The following is a 17,730-nucleotide window of genomic DNA, read 5'->3' as shown; positions in this document are numbered from 1 at the left end:
ATTATGCGTTGTAAAAAATGCGTTGTAAGTGCATGCGTTGTAAAAGTGTGCGTTGTAACGTCATACATCCCATGGCTAAGTCAGTTGAAAAGCAGGCGTAAGGAAAGTAGCGATAACCATGGTTAGCGCTACTTTTCTTATCGCTATGCTTGTTAGCGATTCCCTTGATAATTGGAGAAATGTCGGTTAGCAACATTTCTCCAGTTATTTCAGGAAGGAACGCCCACTTTGCAGCTGGGCGTTCCGAAAACAGGCGCTAAGGCACGGATTCACGCGATAATGTGACCTTGCTGATATAGCGATAAAATTATTGCCGCTTTTTGGCCAAAAACGGCTGCAAAAGCGGCGATAAGTTTTTTATCGCCGCCTTGTAGATATGCCCCTGAGTACCTGCACTTGTATATTTCCATTTAAAACACTGATCATACGACGAGCAGGGTGCACAAGAGGGGCTTAATTTGCAGTGGAAAAGGAGAAGGATGAGGACTGGTTGGGGTACGAAATGATCGAAAACACAAGATTTTGAAAAATAACCAACATTTTTTAAGCCTTTCAAAACGGAGAGAAGGAGAGAGTGCGTGTGCCTTTTTGTCTACACGGAACAATTCCTGTGAAATACGACACACAGTTCATAATAACTGATTTAAAGCCCATGCACCCAACTATTTATTTGAAAATACATTTATTAGGGGGGAGTAACAACCCAAACACCCCCCACCCTGAAGCTACGCCACTAATGATGTCATAATATGTTGGAAAGCGAGATGACATCACAAAACACAATTGATAATCAGTTTGATCGGAGTGACTGATGAGATAAGAGTTGCTACAGATAACAGGGCATTCTTTCCCTCATTGCACGTCCCCTTTAAACCATGCAAGGGTGAAACAACTGTACACCTTGACGTCTGCTATTGTGAGTTTCTGTGTTTTTAGTGTAAGGACAGGTGGCTGCCGCCCTGCGCCCGCCTGAGGTGTCTAGAAAGTGTGACAGGTGAAGAGCGCCCCAGCTCGTGACTGGTTTTCGCCGCACCTCACAAGAAGGGTGCGCTAACCGCTCACCTTTACCGGGGTTTTTAGTCGTGGGAGGGGCGAGTTCAAACCTCCGCCATCAGACAAAAGAAGCCGAGAAGTCGCATAACTCCTATCCGAGCCAATAAACCTGTCTCTCCAGTCCAGCGGCCCCCACCACCCACCTGCGTACAAAAAGGGACTGTACACCATCAGTCAGGCTTGTCAGCAAGCTCTGAATCCATATATACAGGTCCCCGCGAGCGGCCGGGCAGACTCCGGGCATCAGGGAAACATGAAGGGCCTCCTCGTCACGCTCGTGGCTGCCGCCCTCTGCTTTGGGCTGGGTGAGTCTTCCCCCGCGCTACACCGCTGCACTGGCGAGATGGTTACAAGTGTGTGTGTGAGAGTGTGTGCTGTGTGTGTGTGTGTATATATAAATATATATATACTCATACATGTATGTATGTATGTATGTATGTATATATGTGTGTGCACACACATATTATATATATATAAAATATAATATATATATATGTGTTATTTCGTGTACTCTGTTTCTTTAGAAATATGTAACGCTGACGACATAGCACGTGACTTGCATTTCTGAAAAGGTTGTCAGGACTCAGAGCGGCAGTGGATGGATGCTAATGTCATGTAATGTGATGTGATGTAAAGTTTGAGTTTTAAGTACTCTGCGTGCTTGTGAAATGCATTATAAATAATGGTGAAAGATATCAAAATATCTTAGGTTTATTTTAAACATGCTTTAAGTGTCTTGCCAAACACTGCAACACATTTGAAAAAATTCCACCCATAACAAACGCGCATGTTTCTTCTGAATTCTATTTTTCTTTTGTGCCCTGGTGAAAGAGCTTCCCAGACATCACCAGGACCGCGCCGATCTGGTCCAACACAGCCTGAAATATAGGCCAGTTATAATACCTGCAGGCTTTTTACGCTTGGTGGTTGTATCCTGGGGAAGCTTTAGTTGACCGCAAAAAATGGCTTTGCTGAAACCAGTTGTAAGAGCAAACACCACTACTACCAGATGCACAATGACACCAGGCAGCCAATGTATATTCAAGGCACCCAGTTGCTACTACCACAACCTTCAAAGCTTCAACCCAGCAATCCCCAAGCACAGTGGCAGTCTACTAGACACAGAAACCCCCCGACAAACAACTGCTCACAGACCACTATCATTTATTTAATTATTTCGAAGGTTTCCATTGAGTGGACTGCATCAGGATGACAATAGGAGGCTTTACATAGACAGAGTTCGTGACTTTGGAGGCACATTATTACACACAGATATTTACTTTGTATTGTACCCCTATGTGAGGCACGCTCACAGCACACTACACGAGTTACGTACAAATATGCACACAAATGCCTGCCTTTCAACAGAAATCTAAATGTAAAGCTTCGCAAACCTACACAAAGCACTTACAATCGTAAGGAAAAGAATAAAAATCAGCATTCTTCCAATCCTTTGATAAAAGAAGTGTGGGCGAGCCACCGTTACTTCCTGGAGGATGGTACTCCAGAGAAGGACTGACCAATCAATCAATCACTGCATTTGTAAAGCGCGCTACGTACCCGAGAGGGTCTCAAGGCGCTGGGGGGGGGGGGGGGGTACTACTGGTCAAAGAGCCAGGTCTTGAGGAGTCTTCTGAAGGCCAGCAGCTCCTGGGTCTGTCGTAGGATGGTGGGGAGAGTGTTCCAGGTCTTGGCGGCGAGGTTGGAGAAGGATCTGCCGCCGCCGGTGGTTTTTCGGATGCGAGGGACTGTGGCGAGGGCGAGGTTGGCTGAGCGGAGGCTTCGGGTGGGGGTGTGGAAGCTGAGTCAGTTGTTGAGGTAGGTGGGTCCGGTGTTGTGCAGTGCTTTGTGTGCATGGATCAGGAGCTTGAAGGTGATCCTTTTGTTGACGGGAGCCAGTGCAGGCCTCTCAGGTGGAGTGTGATGTGGCTGCGGCGGGGGACGTCGAGGATGAGTCAGGCCGAGACGTTCTGGATGCGTTGGAGTCGTCTCAGGAGCTTGTTTGTAGTTCCTGAGTAGAGGGCGTTCCCGTAGTCGAGTCTGTTGGTGATGAGGGCCTGGGTAACGGTTTTTCTCATGTCAAGGAGGATCCATTTAAAGATCCTTCGGAGCATACGGAGGGTGTTGAAGCAGGACGCGGAGACGGCGTTGACTTGCCTGGTCATGGAGAGAGTGGAGTCGAGGATGACCCCCAGGTAGCGTGCGTGGTCCGTGGGTTCCGGGGCTGTGCCTAGTGACGTAGGCCACCAAGAGTCGTCCCAGGCTGATGGGGTGGGTCCGAGAATGAGGACCTCTGTCTTGTCTGAGTTCAGCTTCAGTCTGCTGTCCTTCATCCAGTTGGCTACGGCCTTCATTCCTCTGTGGAGGTTAGCTTTGGCGGTGTGGGGATCTTCGGTGAGGGATATGATCAGCTGGGTGTCGTCGGCGTAGGAGATGATTTTGAGGTTGTGTTGTCGTGCAACGTGGGCGAGGGGGGCCATGTAGATATTGAACAGCGTCGGGCTGAGGGAGGATCCCTGTGGGACGCCGCAGATGATCTCTGTGGTTTTGGAGCTGAAGGGTGGGAGGCGGACGCTCTGGGTTCTGCCGGAGAGGAAGGATGTGGTCCAGGCCAAGGCCTTCTCTTGGATACCGGCGTCATGAAGGCGTGCTGATAGGGTGCGGTGGCAGACCGTGTCAAAGGCTGCTGATAGGTCCAGGAGGATGAGGGCGGCTGTTTCTCCTTTGTCCATCAGGGTCCGGATGTCGTCAGTGGCGGCGATGAGGGCGGTCTCGGTGCTGTGGTTGCTGCGAAAACCGGGTTGGGAAGGGTCCAGGATGTTGTTAACTTCGAGGTAGCGGGTCAGCTGTTCGTTGACAATCTTCTCGGTCACTTTTGCCGGGAAAGGGAGCAGGGAGATGGGCCGGAAGTTCTTGAGGTCCTTGGGGTCCACCTTGGGCTTCTTCAGAAGGGCGTTGGTCTCGGCGTGCTTCCAGCTTTCTGGGAAGGTTGCTGTCTCGAAGGAACAGTTGATTGTTTTCCGGAGGTGGGGCGCGATGGTTGCGCTAGCTTTGTTGAAGACGTGGTGAGGGCAGGGGTCCGATGGGGATCCGGAGTGGATGGAGTTCATGGTTTTGATGGTGTCTTCGTCGCTGACGCTGGACCAGACAGTCAGGCGACTGGTGCGAGTGGTAGTCGCAGGGGTGGTGGACTCAGTGGTGGGTGCAGGGGGGTCGGAGTTGAAGCTGTTGTGGATGTTGGTGATCTTGCGGTGGAAGAAGGTGGCCAGGGAGTCGCACAGGTCTTGAGATGGCGGGATGTCTTTGGTGTTGGAGCTGGGGTTGGAGAGTTCTTTCACGATGCTGAAGAGCTCTTTGGTGTTGTGTGCGTTGTTGTCTAGGCGGTCCTTGAAGGCGATCTTCTTGGCGGTCCTGATGAGTTGGTGGTGTCTGCGGGTGGCGCTCTTGAGGGCTGTGTGGTTGTCTGGTGTTCGGTCGTGGAGCCATTTCTTCTCCAGCTTCCGACAGGTGTGCTTGGAGATCCGGAGGTCCTCGGTGAACCAGGCGGCTTTCTTGTTGGTGTGGTTGGTTGTAGAGGTCTTGAGAGGGGCGAGGGTGTCGGCGCAGTCATTGATCCACTGTGTGAGGTTGGTCGCGGCGGTGTCTGGGTCGGTGGGGTCGGTGGGTGGTCTCAGGGCGAGGGCCGTAGTCAGTTGGTCCTCGGTGACCTTGCCCCAGCAGCGGCGTCCGTCTTATGCTTGTTCGGGTCTGGTGGCTTAGTGGACTAATGCCTGTGTTTGACCTCATGTTCACAGGTTAAAAGTCCCCACGGTGCCACTCAGCCTCTAATCCTTCTGAGGTTGATAAAATGAGTACCATTGAGTGGGAAAACAATAAACATCTGTTATTCAGCGCCAAGACAAACGCACATTTTATGTTGTTGAATTTGGGGACTTCAAGCACCAAGCCCTCGTTGCTTTTAGAACTCAATTTTTTTCCTGGGGGGAAACGTCCTTAAGGACGAAGCGAGAATCACGCTGGGCCTGATTCACAAAAGTAATCTGAGACAAAATCCAAAAGGTATTTAGGAGTAGTAAAGTTAGGGATCCTAACTTTACTACTCCTAAATGCCGTTTGTGGATTCTAAAAGTTGTAAAGTTAGGATTGTGTCTCAGATTACTTTTGTGAATCGGGCCCGCTGTGCCTACACAGCACTGGCAACAGAACGAATGAGTCTTTAGCACGCAATCGTTCTGCACACAAGTCATTACAATGACTTGCTTTAGGAGGGCGCAATGGTGGAGTGGTGTTGGAATTAAAGTCCAACACCTTCCCTACGGTTGCGCAGACTGGAGTTGGAATAGTAAATTAAACTATTCCAATATCCAGCGCCCCCTAAGGCAAGTCATTAAAACGACTTGCGTGCAGAACAAATGTGTGCTAAAGACGCATTCGATCCATTGACGGAGTTCCAAAGTCAGGCGCGAAAAATGCATGTGGAATTCCATCATAGATTTGTCCCTGGGATGTGCAGGTTCTGCACCAGGTAGTAAGGCAAGATATTCTGCAAGGTTTTATAGGTCAGCATGGCATCCTGAGGATGCTGGGGCCAGTTCACAGACCTAAGGACTGGCAAGACTTGTTCTGACCTCTTTGTCCTTGTGACTAGCCTCGCTCCTGAGTTTAGTCGCATTTTAATGGGAGTTAGGCTGGAGTTTGGGAAGTCTGTGAGTGATGCTAATCCATAGTTCAGCCTTGGGTATAGATCACTGTCATTTTAAGGATTTCTGACGACACAGGCAAGATATATTTGGAGGCCCAATTTTAGGAATAACTTTGTATTTTATTACCCACTTGCAGCTCATTCAAGCAAGCAAGATGCCAAACAATATTGAATTATCCGTTGAATTATTGGAAGCGGTGGTAAAACAAAACACAGCTACATTATGTCGTTCCTGGTGTTCTAAAATCCTTAAGATGACACTGGGAGGAGAAAACAGAAGTTGAGGTAGAAGTGGTCCGATGGTACAGAAGAGGTTAAACTAGAGACATAGAGCTATTATAGAGAGAAAAAAAAACATTCGCAGGGGCCTCTTAGAAGGTGCCTACTTTGCCATGCCATAGGATGCCTCTGCTATGGACTGAACTAGAGTTAGTACATCATGTTCGAGACAAGGTTGCAAGTGGTAACCAAGGGCCACTGAGTATCATTAGCTACGTCTTTGAAGTTTCTGCCTCAGTGCTTAATTTGAGCCTGTGGTTTCTAGTTCTCGGCACCGGCACTTTGTTCTCTACACAAGCACTTATGACAGTCTGCCACATGGTGGAGCTATTTATCATATTTAGAATAGAGCACAATACCAATTGTTTATTAATTCAAAATACTTTAAAAATGACGCCCTTAGGGCCCCTACAGCTCGCTTAAGTTTGAATGGCAGTTATACGATGCCTTTTTTTATTAAGCGAGTTACTAGGCAGGTGTGCACATGCTCGCCCCTCCTCTTTGCCATATACATTGATCCCTTAATACGATTATTCGAGGCAAATAATGGAATTATGCCTATAGTTTCTCAGGGGCTGGAATCTAAAGTATTGGCATACGCGGATGATGTTGCCATCGTTACGGCAAACCCGGCAACCTCGATTATGGTGGTTGAGGCGGTGGCCCAGGAGTTTGGTGAATTTTCGGGGTATGCGTTAAATAAAGCTAAAACTCAGATTATATAGAATAGACATCTTAGCTTGGCCGACCCGCGTGTATCTGAGTCAGCAGTGTTCTTAGGTATCATTATTATGTCGGACCTGGGGAATATAGTTGCCAGGAATATTCAATCAGTAATTAGGAAGGCGATGGCAGATTTAACAACTTACATATGTCATTAGTCGGCCGCTGCAATGTGGTTACAATGATGTTTTTACCTAAAATACTGTACCTATTTAGGGCAATACCACTAGAATTCGAAAAACATTGTTTTTCAACTTTGGAGAGTATAGTTAATCGTTTCATCTGGACGCATGGGAAAATAAGGCAGGCACTAAGGTTTATGTCACTGCTGTCCCTGATTTAAAAAGTTATTACTGGGCAGCGGCTCTTCAGTATATGAGTATATTGTCCGGTGCTACCCCTGGTGAACCTGCTGAAGAACCTAGACTCCCTGATGTTTATAAACTCCTGCTCGGGGATCAAGCCGGGAACTGCTTTATGAAATTTAGCGAGCACAGCTATTATAAGAGGACAAAATTTAAGACACTATTAGCCGCCTTTAAAATCTGGGCGTCACTTAAAAGAAAGACTGGTCTTGGAAGGATCAACCACTATACACAGCTTCATAAAAACCCTATGTTTCCCGAAATATTTTTTGATGCGATTATGGCAGACTGGGAGGAGCGGGGGGTTAGAAAGGTGGGGGATTTAATACAGAGCGAGGGTTTTTGCCAGTTCAAGGACATTCAGATTGAATATGATCTGGATCATACTAATTTTTTTAAATATCTGCAGCTGCGTAGCTTTTTCAGTAAGAAGGTGGGGAGGTTTAGTGGGCTTAGTAAAATTAAAGTTATTGCTGTCATTAGAGATAATAATAGATCTTCTATCAGGTTAATATATACAGAATTAATTGCACTTAAACAAGATGATTTAGATAAACATCAACCAAGTGGTCGGATCGGGTGGGTGTCGACCCGGTAAGGTTCCTGGATTCTTTAGAACTGGGTCAGATTGTGGTGTGCTCAGCAGGGCTCCAAGCACAGCATTATAAAACTCTTTTCTCACTTTATTATACTCCGGTAAGGATCACACATTGGGGTGGGCAGGCAGGATCCAGCTGCTCTCGGTGCAATACACCAAATGCTGATTTGGTCCATATGTTTGCACCCTTTTTCTTCTCTTGAGAACCTTTTATATTCAATAATGAAGTTTCTTGATTTTAACATTAGGCCTGAAAATTATTCTAACCCCTGCCTCTATACTTCTCGGAGTTAGCAATAACGAGGTACAAGATCCCTCCCATCAATTTCTCTTTCTGGCTATAGCTGTTTTACAGATTAATATTGCCTCTGCCTGGCTTGATCCGCTACCTCCAGCGTTCCAGCAGTGGTGGTCACGGCTACTTGCAATATTTACGGTGGAAAGAGCTATGTATGAGAGAAAGGGCAACAAAGCAAGCATTATGGTACACCGTATCTGGGCCCGTCTAATACGATGGAAGGAGGCATTCTTAGTTGATGTTCCATGAACTTTATGTTGAAATGGATTGGAGGAATTTCTTGGTGCAATATATTTTGGTATATTTGAGGAAACTTGATCCTTGCTCTATGTTTTGCCATTTGTTTGAGTTTTGCTTTAGTATTAACCATATTAACTGCATCCTGGTTATCGATGAATCTTCTGTTTGACTGTATATAGGAATGTATTGTATTCTGGATCTAGATGTACTAATGCCTAATGGGAGCTTTTCTTTTTTCTTTGGCCAAAATAAGTGTTGATGTCACCTCACGGTTAAATATGTCTTGTAAAATTTGTGCTGTTTATTAATAAATAAAAAAAAAATTAAAAAAATGACGCCCAAGCCATTCTTATAGCTTTGGAGACCTGGCTTAGTCTGAATTGTCACACTTGTAGGAGTGGGCGGGTTAGTAGCTGTTTTGGGACTGTCATTGGCAGCGCTGGCAGGGGCCATGGGTGGTGAAAGTAGTCGTGGCCTCCTGACACTTATTTTTGTACAAATTAAGCACTGGTCATGTGCCCTTGTAGTGAGAGCCGGTTATCTAGCATGAAGCCTGGGGACTTTGCCTGTTGACCGCCGTTGGTGTGGTTCCTTGTGGGTTTCGCTCCACTCTCCATTTGTTGGCATGGATGTTGTTAGGGGTTCTACAATTGAATTCCGAGCCTTAAGAAATGTCAAGGCGGCCATAAACGAGGTAACTATAGATCTTTTATGGGTACAACACATCTCCATAAACAAACTAGACTGTCCAAGATTCCAGCTTGTTACAAAGGAGCGGTGTCTGGCCCCACATGCGGGCGGCTGGAATAACCACATGTAATAACCATCAACCGAAGATCTTGCTCCATCCTTTTAGAAGGGGTGGATGTATCATGCCCCTCTTCTTTAAAGTGCAATATTATTGGCATGGCTGGTCCAAACCAGACTCCCACAGATATTGTTTATTATCAATCATTGTTATAGTTTGCCTAGTTTGGTTTAATATTCAAGGAAAATATTGCATGGTTCTAACATGTAAATGCCATTCAAGTGTGCTGTCTTCCTTAAATGTGAATCAATGTGAACGGTAGCTAGCATTTCCACTAGGGTGGTCCCTGTTTAAGGGAATTTTCTTTTTGCATTGCACCATGAATTGTCCTTTGTGGGGGAGCAAAAACCAAAGGAAATGATGGACGGAGTGTTGAACATTGCAAGCACTCACCCCCAGTCAACTGATCTGGGTTTAATCCATCACTGTTCTTTTGCCCACTCTGCCACCCCAGTTTTCAGACGGCTGAAATGCCAGAAACCGGTCCTAGGAAGCTTGTTTCCGGTCCAGGGAAGGCATGGCTTGGCAGTTCGGGCTGGACTGTTCCCATGAGGCACAGGGTCAGACTGATTTGCATATGGCCATGTCTGAACTGGGGTGGCAGAGTGGGCTAAAGAACGGTGGTGGATTAAACCCAGATCAGTTGACTGGGTGTGAGTGTTTGATTGGTTCTGATGCTCCGTCCATCACCACCCCCTTTTGTACCGCTTTGTTTGCCATAAGTTGGCAGGGTATGCTCAGACGTGAGTCCCTTGCTCACTTTGCCACTGGATTCAAGCAAGCCTGGCTGAAGACGGCTGAAATGCCAGAAACCGGTCCTAGGAAGATTGTTTCCGGTCCAGGGAAGGCATGGCTTGGCAGTTCGAGCTGGACTGTTCCCATGAGGCACAGAGTCAGACTGATTTGCATATGGCCATGTCTGAACTGGGGTGGCAGAGTGGGCTAAAGAACGGTGATGGATCAAACCCAGATCTCATGACTGGGTGTGAGTGTTTGATTGGTTCTGATGCTCCGTCCATCACCACCCTCTTTTGTACCGCTTTGTTCTCCATAAGTTGGCAGAGTATGCTCAGACGTGAGTCCCTTGCTCACTTTGCCACTGGATTCAAGCAAGCCTGGCTGAAGACGGCTGAAATGCCAGAAACCGGTCCTAGGAAGCTTGTTTCCGGTCCAGGGAAAACATGGCTTGGTAGTTCGGCCTGGACTGTTCCCATGAGGCACAGGGTCAGACTGATTTGCAAATGGCCATGTCTGAACTGGGGTGGCAGAGTGGGCTAAAGAACGGTGATGGATTAAACCCAGATCAGTTGACTGGGGGTGAGTGCTTGCAATGTTCAACACTCCGTCCATCATTTCCTTTGGTTTTTGCTTTGTGGGGGAGCAACAGGATTAATAATATACAACAAAGAAACGCTGTTTGCAAGGAGGATGAAGTTTACTGGAGTTCCTTTCATTATGTGTGTGAACTTTTCGAAAGGTAGAAAAAAACATGTTAGCCAGGGCTTTAAGTGGGCCGGGTCTCACCGGGTCTAAGCACCGGCAGTTTTTTAAAGGGGGCCTCGAAACGGGTCTCTATCCGGCCGGCTCTGTTTCGTGCCCTGGCACAGGCGGTCCGTTTTTTTTCGGACTGCTGTGACAGCAGGCACATCGATGTGTGCCTGCTCACACTGCTCACTTCTCAGTAGTGGAGAAGGTACCTCATGACGTCATGCCAGGTGAGTGTTGTAGGGGAAGGGAAATCCTTTAAAGAGAGTCATTTTCTCTCTGGATTTCCCTTCTCTTTTTGAAACTCAGGAGCAGCAACATTGTCGTGGTGTCACCAGGACTTTAAGTGGAAGCTTTTTCAATATTATATACAAGCCATAGGTGCTGCCTATTTATCTTATGCAACTAACAGCCATTGACAAAGCCAATAGTCCTGACTTGTAGTTATGATGTTTACTTGTTGTATCATATATCTGGATGCAATGACCGAAACAGCAAAATACAAGTCGGGCGGCATACTATGTGAAGCACAGATTTGTAGCTTAAGTTTGTAAGCCATGCCCCTAATTGGAGACCCCCCAGTTTTTACATCCCACTTAAAGCCCTGGTGTTAGCCATAGCAATAGCTGAGTTAAAAAAAGATAAATGCAGCTCTTTGAATGGGGTATTACCTCGCAAATCAGTGTTTCCACCTGGATTTGCTATGATAATTCCGATTTACTAGCCTTTTTCTGTGGAAAAATACTTAAAGAGCTTTAGGCCAGACAAATATATCACTGGAAATGTTGGGTGGAACAGTGTTACATGCAAAATTGATGGATTTCTCAGCAAACCAATTGAGGCGGAAGCCCTAGTTTCCACCCAAATTAGTTTTAGACAACTCACACGTGCTGGACTGTGTTTTACAGTGTATGTGAAGGAGTGGGGCCAGCAGGGTAGGGATGTAGTTTGTAAGGGGCTCTTCAGCGCATGAGTGGGTTGGGCGTTTGGAGGCTGTGAACAAGAATTGGTGGCAGGGGGCAAACAGTTACAAATGCTGATTCTGTAAGCAAATTCGGCCATAATCATTTTTAGGATTCGCCTGCACCGTGCTTGCATTGTGCTTGTGAAATCTCTTATATTTAATATATCTTAATATGGGGCTCTTATCATTTCCTATGGCCAAATTACTGTGTTCATTCGCTTTTGTGTGGAACTTTTTTTTTCTTAATTTCTTCTGGCTGCACACATTTACAATACTTCTACTATAGCTGTTTGCACCGTTTAAGCCCCATTCACTGTCAAGATAAGATCTTTTACCACAGAAAAGGCAGACAGCTTCTAATAGTATCAGCCGTGGCCCGTGCAGGTAATAGCGGTGGGGCAGAGTGAGGGGGATTTCGACAGGCGACCACGAGGGAAAATGTAATATTCATTTAATTGCTTGCTTTTTATTACTTTGTTATGTATAGTAGATGCTTTAGTCTTAGAACTTATGTGGCATTTCCTATTCATGCCTCAGTACCTTTCTTTGCACTTTGTAGCATTATCGGATTGATTTTTTCAACTTATCTATGTGGTCATTAGGATCACATTCTAAAAGTTGTCTTAAACATTGCATGTTAAAAATAAAGTTAATATACAAGAGATATGCCATATTTTACTACTAAACAGACAACCACAACCACAAGTGCAGTTACCTTGCAGACAACAGTGTTATGTTTTGAATTGTGCAGCTGGTGCAGTTGCACCGGGGCCAACAGTTGTCAGAACTCCTCTAAACACATAATATTGTTATATTTGACTACTAAACAGGCAGTCACCATTGCAGTTACCTTGCAGTTAACAGGGACGTGATTCAAATGGTGCAGCAGGTGCAGTGATACCAGGGTCAAAAGTTGTCAGAACTCCTCTAAACACCTAATATTGCTATATTTTCTAACTAAACAGGCAGCCACACATGCAGTTATCTAGCAAGCACTAAGGTCATGATTTCAATAGTGCAACAGGTGCAGCGACACCAGGACCAAAAGCTCCAGGCACCCCACTAAACACCTAATATTGCTATATTTTATTCCTAAACAGGTAAACACACGTGCAGGTACCTTGCAGATAACAGGGTAATGATTTGAATGGTGCAGTGGCACCAGGCCTAAAAGTTGTCAGAACTCCTCTAAACACATAATATTGCTATATTTTATTCCTAAACAGGTAAACACACGTGCAGGTACCTTGCAGATAACAGAGTAATGATTTGAATGGTGCAGCAGGTGCAGTGGCACCAGGCCCAAAAGTTGTCAGAACTCCTCTAAACACATAATATTGCTATATTTGACTACTAAACAGGCAGTCACATTTGCAGTTACCTTGCAGTTAAACGGACTTGATTTGAATGTTTCAGCAGGTGCAGTGGCACTGGGGCCAAAACCTCTGGGGACTCCACTAAACTCTGATTGTTGCAACATTTACTACTAAACAACAGCCACTAGTGCATTTATCTAGCAGGCAATAGGGTCATGATTTGAATGGTGCAGCAGGTGCAGTGGCACCGGGGCCAAAAGCTCTAGGGATCCCACCAAATGCAAAATATTGCTAAATTTGACTATTAAACAGGCAGCCATGAGCGCAGTTATCTAGCTGGCACTAGGGCCATTATTTCAATGGTGCTGCAGGTGCAGTGGCACCGGGGCCAAATGTTGTTAGAACTCCTCTAAAAACCAAATATTGCTATATTTACCTACTAACTAAGCAGTCACAAGTGCAGTTACATTGCAGGCACTAGGGTCATGATTTCAATGGTGCAGCAGGTGCAGTGACACCGAGGCCCAACTCTCTAGGAACACCCACTAAACACCACATATTGCAATATTTTACTACTAAACAGACAGTCACAAGTTCAGTTACCTTTCACGCAATAGAGTCAAGATTTGAATGGTGCCGCAGGTGCAGAGGCACGAGGGCCACAAGTTGTCATAACTCCTCTAAACAACGAATATTGCTATATTTTATTACTAAACAGGCAGTCACAATTGCAGTTATCTTGCAGGCACCAAGTATGATTTGAATGGTGCAGCAGGTGCACTGGTTCTGGGTCCAAAAGTTGACAGAATGCCTCTAAACACATAATATTGCTATTGCATTAATACATTCTATTATTTCCCTCTTTCATTTCATGTTTCAAAATGTTGCGATAACTTACCCGCAATAGTACAACTACTCAGCAAACTACAACTTACAACAAAAAACAGCTTATTAATCACATCAGCGAAACCTAATGCATTTACTGGTGCTTGTTTAAAATCTTGTAGGTTTTAAAACCAGCTTTACGGGTTAGCATTCCACTTGGTCTGTGGAATTTCAGGAAGAGATTTGTGAAAGGTATCATTTAAAGAAAATTAAGCTTCAAACACTACCAGGTAGGGCGGGGGTGAGGGTTGGAGGGGGTTAAGCATTCTCCCTAAGGGTTTGTTCCTAAGTTGTTTTACACATTGTGTCTGTTTTTACCAGGTGTGGTCAGTAGAATTTTCCAAACGCCTAGGAGGATTTAAGGTGCACTTCACAGGGGAGGAGGAAATTTTCAAAAGACTTCAGCTCTTCCAAGCCTGCCAACACCTCTCCTCACACCTTGCAACACCCCACCTGCACTCTGTGATGATGTGCTGTGGTGTTAGGATGGGTTAAGAAGTTTTTCAAGCATAACAATGAGGCACTTGGGGCTCCTGGGCATTGAGAGCATCCACATCGTTTACCCCATAACAAGCGGCCAATTACTGAGACCCTATGACTCGTCAATCTCCAACACATTACAGAGATAGCCAGAAACATTGTCATCCACAAGCTCAGATCCATGCAAGCTTCCATACCCTTCAAAACACTTCTACAGCGTGTTCCAAACTGACCCAATTTGCAAACATGGACCTCTTTTCAAACTATCTGATTCACTAAAGTGGGCCTATTTAATGTCCCAGTCAACGCTGTCAATAGGGATTCCAAAATGTTCCCTAGTTTGTTTGGGTTTTGTGATCGACTGTGACATCATTTACTGGAGTCCCTTTAATGTATCACATAGGAGATTTTACTTTTGATGCCTGGGCTGGTGAACAATACCTTTCTATAGCAGTCCTGGTGCACAATATCTTTCTATAGCGGGCCTGGTGAACAATACGTTTCTATAGCCGGCCTGGTGAACAATACCTTTCTATAGCCGGCCTGGTGAACAATACCTTTCTATAGCCGGCCTGGTGAACAATACCTTTCTAAAGCAGGCCTGGTGAACAATATCTTTCTATAGCGGGCCTGGTGAACAATAACTTTCTATAGAAGGCCTGATAAACAAAACCTTTCTATAGTGGGCCTGGTGAACAATACCTTTCTATAGTAGGCTGGTGAACAATACCTTTCTATAGAGGGTTTGGTGAACAATACCTTTCAGTAGAGGTCCTGGTGAACACTACCTTTCTATAGTGTGCCTGGTGAACCACATGTTTCAATAGAGGTCCTGGTGAAGAATACATTTCTATAGTAGGCCTGGTGAAAAATATCTTTCTATAGCGGGCCTGGTGAACAATATCTTTCTATAGCGGGCCTGGTGAACAATACATTTCTATAGTAGGCTGTTGAACAATACCTTTCTATAGAGGTCCTGGTGGACACTAGCTTTCTATAGTGTGCCTGGTGAACCACACCTTTCAATAGAGGACCTGGTGAACAATACATTTCTATAGCGTATCTGGTTAACTATAAATTTCTATAGCGGCATAAAGATCAATAACATGCTTTCGCGGGCCTCGTGAACAATACCCTGTTATAGTGTGCCTGGTGAACCACACCTTTCAATAGAGGTCCTCGTGAACAATTAATTTCTATAGCGTATCTGGATAACTATACATTTCTATAGCGGCCTGAAGATCAATAACTTGCTTTAGTGGGCCTTGTGAACAATACCTTTCTATAGTGGGCCTGGTGAATAATTTCTCTCTATAGCAGGTCTGGTGAACAATACCTTTCTAAAGAGGGCCTGTGAACAAATCCTTTCTATAATGGATCTGGTGAACTGTACCTTTCTAGAGCGGCCTGGTGAGCAATTCTTCTCTATAGTAGGCATGAAGATCAATAACTTGCTTTAGCTGGCCTGGTGAACAATACCTTTTTATAGTAGGTCTGGTGAACAATACCTTTCTATAGTAACCCGGTGAACAATACCTTTCTATAGCGGGCCTGGTGAACAATACCTTTATATAGTAACCTGCTGAACAAAACCTTTCTATAGTGGGCCTGGTAAACAATACCTTTCTATGTTGAACCTGGTGAACAATTCCTTTCTACAGAGAACCTGTTGAGCAAAACCTTTCTGCAGCGGGCCTGGTGAACAATACATTTCTGTAGTAACCTTGTGAACAATACCTTTTCCATAGCGGGCCTGGTGAACAATACCTTTCTATAGTAACCTGCTGAACAAAACCTTTCTATAGCGGGCCTGGTGAACAATACCTTTCTTTAGAGGGCCAGGTGAACAACACCTTTCTATAGTAACCTGGTGAACAATACCTTTTCCATAGCGGGCCTGGTGAACAATACCTTTCTATAGTAACCTGGTGAACAATACCTTTCTATGGCGGGCCTGGTGAACAATACCTTTATATAGTAAGTAACCTGCTGAACAAAACCTTTCTATAGCAGGCCTGGTGAACAATACCTTTCTATAGTAACCTGGTGAACAACACCTTTTCCATAAGGGGCATGGTGAACAATACCTTTCTATAGTAACCTGGTGAACAATACCTTTCTATAGCAGGCCTGGTGAACAATATCTTTATAAAGCAGGCCTGGTGAACAATATCTTTCTATAGCAGGCCTGTTGAACAATACCTTGCTATAGAAGGCCTGATAAACAAAACCTTTCTATAGTGGGCCTGGTGAACAATACCTTTCTATAGTAGGCCTGATGAACAATACCTTTCTATAGAGGGTGTGGTGAACAATAACTTTCTATAGAGGTCCTGGTGAACACAACCTTTCTATAGTGTGCCTGGTTAACCACACCTTTCAATAGAGGTCCTGGTGAACAATTAATTTCTATAGCGTATCTGGTTAACTATACATTTCTATAGCGGCCTGAAGATCAATAACTTGCTTTAGCGGGCCTCGTGAACAATACCTTTCTATAGTGGGCCTGGTGAATACATGCTCTCTATAGCAGGTCTGGTGAACAATACCTTTCTAAATAGGGCCTGTGAACAAAACCTTTCTATAATGGATCTGGTGAACTGTACCTTTCTATAGCGGCCTGGTAAGCAATTCTTCTCTATAGTAGGCGTGAAGATCAATAACTTGCTTTAGCGGGCCTGGTGAACAATACCTTTTTATAGTGGGTCTGGTGAACAATGCCTTTTCATAGCAGGCCTGGTTAACAATACCGTTCTATAGAGGACCTTTAGATCAATACCTTTCTTTAGAGGGCCTGGTGAACAATACCTTTATATAGTAACCTGCTGAACAAAACCTTTCTATTGTGGGCCTGGTGAACAATACCTTTCTATAGAGGGCCTGGTGAACAATACCTTTCTATAGTAACCTGGTGAACAACACCTTTTCCATAGGGGGCCTGGTGAAAAATACCTTTCTATAGTAACCTGATGAATAATACCTTTCTATAGCGGGCCTGGTGAACAATAACTTTATATAGTAACCTGCTGAACAATACCTTTCTATAGAGGGCCTGGTGAACAATACCTTTCTATAGTAACCTGGGGAACAATATCTTTCTATAACAGGCCTGGTGACCAATACCTTTTTATAGAGGGCCTGGTGAAGAAAACCTTCTGCAACGGTTCTGGTGAACAATACCTTTCTATAGCGGGCCTGGTGAACAATACCTTTCTATAGTAGGCTGGTGAACAATACCTTTATATAGAGGTCCTGGTGAACACTAGCTTTCTATAGTGTGCCTGGTGAACCACACCTTTCAATAGAGGTCCTGGTGAACAATACATTTCTATAGCGTATCTGGTTAACTATAAATTTCTATAGCGGCATGAAGATCAATAACTTGCTTTAGCGGGCCTCGTGAACAATACCTTTCTATAGTGGGCCTGGTGAATAATTTCTCTCTATAGCAGGTCTGGTGAACAATATCTTTCTAAAGAGGGCCTGTGAACAAAACCTTTCTATAATGGATCTGGTGAACTGTACCTTTCTATA

General features: G+C 45.0%; 1 protein-coding gene across 1 annotated transcript in view; it reads left to right on the top strand.

The window, feature by feature from the left end:
- The first annotated feature begins 1,103 nt into the window (after positions 1 to 1,103).
- LOC146830617 (prostate stem cell antigen-like) overlaps positions 1,104 to 17,730 on the top strand; it is a 49,558-nt gene continuing 32,931 nt past the window's right edge. The window contains exon 1 of the mRNA XM_085604806.1: positions 1,104 to 1,358. Within this exon, the coding sequence (XP_085460932.1) occupies positions 1,307 to 1,358 (52 nt within the window). The 5' untranslated portion in view covers positions 1,104 to 1,306. The remainder of the gene's footprint in view (positions 1,359 to 17,730) is intronic.

Source organism: Triturus cristatus, chromosome 5_1, assembly GCF_964204655.1.
Source record: "Triturus cristatus chromosome 5_1, aTriCri1.1, whole genome shotgun sequence".
Taxonomy (NCBI): Eukaryota; Metazoa; Chordata; class Amphibia; order Caudata; family Salamandridae; genus Triturus; species Triturus cristatus.
The sequence above is the reverse complement of the archived record's forward strand: the minus strand, read 5'-3'. Positions and strand labels throughout refer to the sequence as shown.